This window comes from Cariama cristata, unplaced genomic scaffold, assembly GCF_000690535.1.
Source record: "Cariama cristata isolate BGI_N322 unplaced genomic scaffold, ASM69053v1 scaffold25486, whole genome shotgun sequence".
NCBI classification, from domain to species: domain Eukaryota; kingdom Metazoa; phylum Chordata; class Aves; order Cariamiformes; family Cariamidae; genus Cariama; species Cariama cristata.
The window spans coordinates 994-1,640 of NW_009620724.1; the positions used below are offsets into that span (position 1 = coordinate 994).

The 647-nt window shown below is 64.1% G+C and overlaps 1 protein-coding gene across 1 annotated transcript in view; it reads right to left on the bottom strand.

Annotated features, from left to right (window-relative positions):
* Positions 1–2: 2 nt before the first annotated feature.
* Positions 3–647, bottom strand: part of MAF1 (MAF1 homolog (S. cerevisiae)) — a gene marked incomplete at both ends in the record, with an annotated part of 3,095 nt that continues 2,450 nt past the window's right edge. Inside the window, 2 exons of the mRNA XM_009701710.1 lie at positions 3–230; positions 428–444. Coding sequence (XP_009700012.1) covers positions 3–230; positions 428–444 — 245 coding nt within the window. The remainder of the gene's footprint in view (positions 231–427; positions 445–647) is intronic.

Sequence of the window (647 nt, forward strand, 5' to 3'; positions counted from 1 at the left end):
ACGCCTGCCCCCCTGAGTGCTGCCGCTCTCGGTGTCGCCTGCATCCCTGCTCTCCTCCACGTCCTCTTCACCAAGATCCATGTCCAGCTCATTGCCAGCTTCCGAGCGCGTGTATGCATACCCACTGGAGGAAAAAAGGGCAGCACAACCTAAGCGCCCAGGCGGCACCGCTCCGCGAGGCTGTGTCCGCAGGGGGAGAGCCCGCTCCCCTCTCCAGTGGGCTTCGGTCCCTGCCGAGAGTCTCCTCTGCACCCAAATCGAGTTCACGGGAAGGAGGGGCTGGCCGCGGGCAGTGCCCCCCAAGGGGTTACCGCCCCCTCTTTGTGCACCTCTGTGCCCACAAAGGTGCCAGGTGAGGGGCCACCTGTTCCGCGGGGACCGCGGCTCCCTTTGGCTTGTCCTTTGGTGACGTGTGTCTCGGGAGGACAGAGGGAACCGGGTTCTGGTTGAGCTCTGTTCTCCCTAGCCAACCTGGCGTGCAGGCCACGGGTGCTGGGGCAGCGCCGGGAGGATAGCTCCAGAGCACGTATCTACCAAAACCCTGCCAAGGGGCCAGCGAGGGCCAAAGGTTCCTCCCCTGCAGGGACAGGGCTTGCGAACAGGCAAGGCAATTCTTTTTTTGGGTGACTTCAGGTGGCCAGACCTGC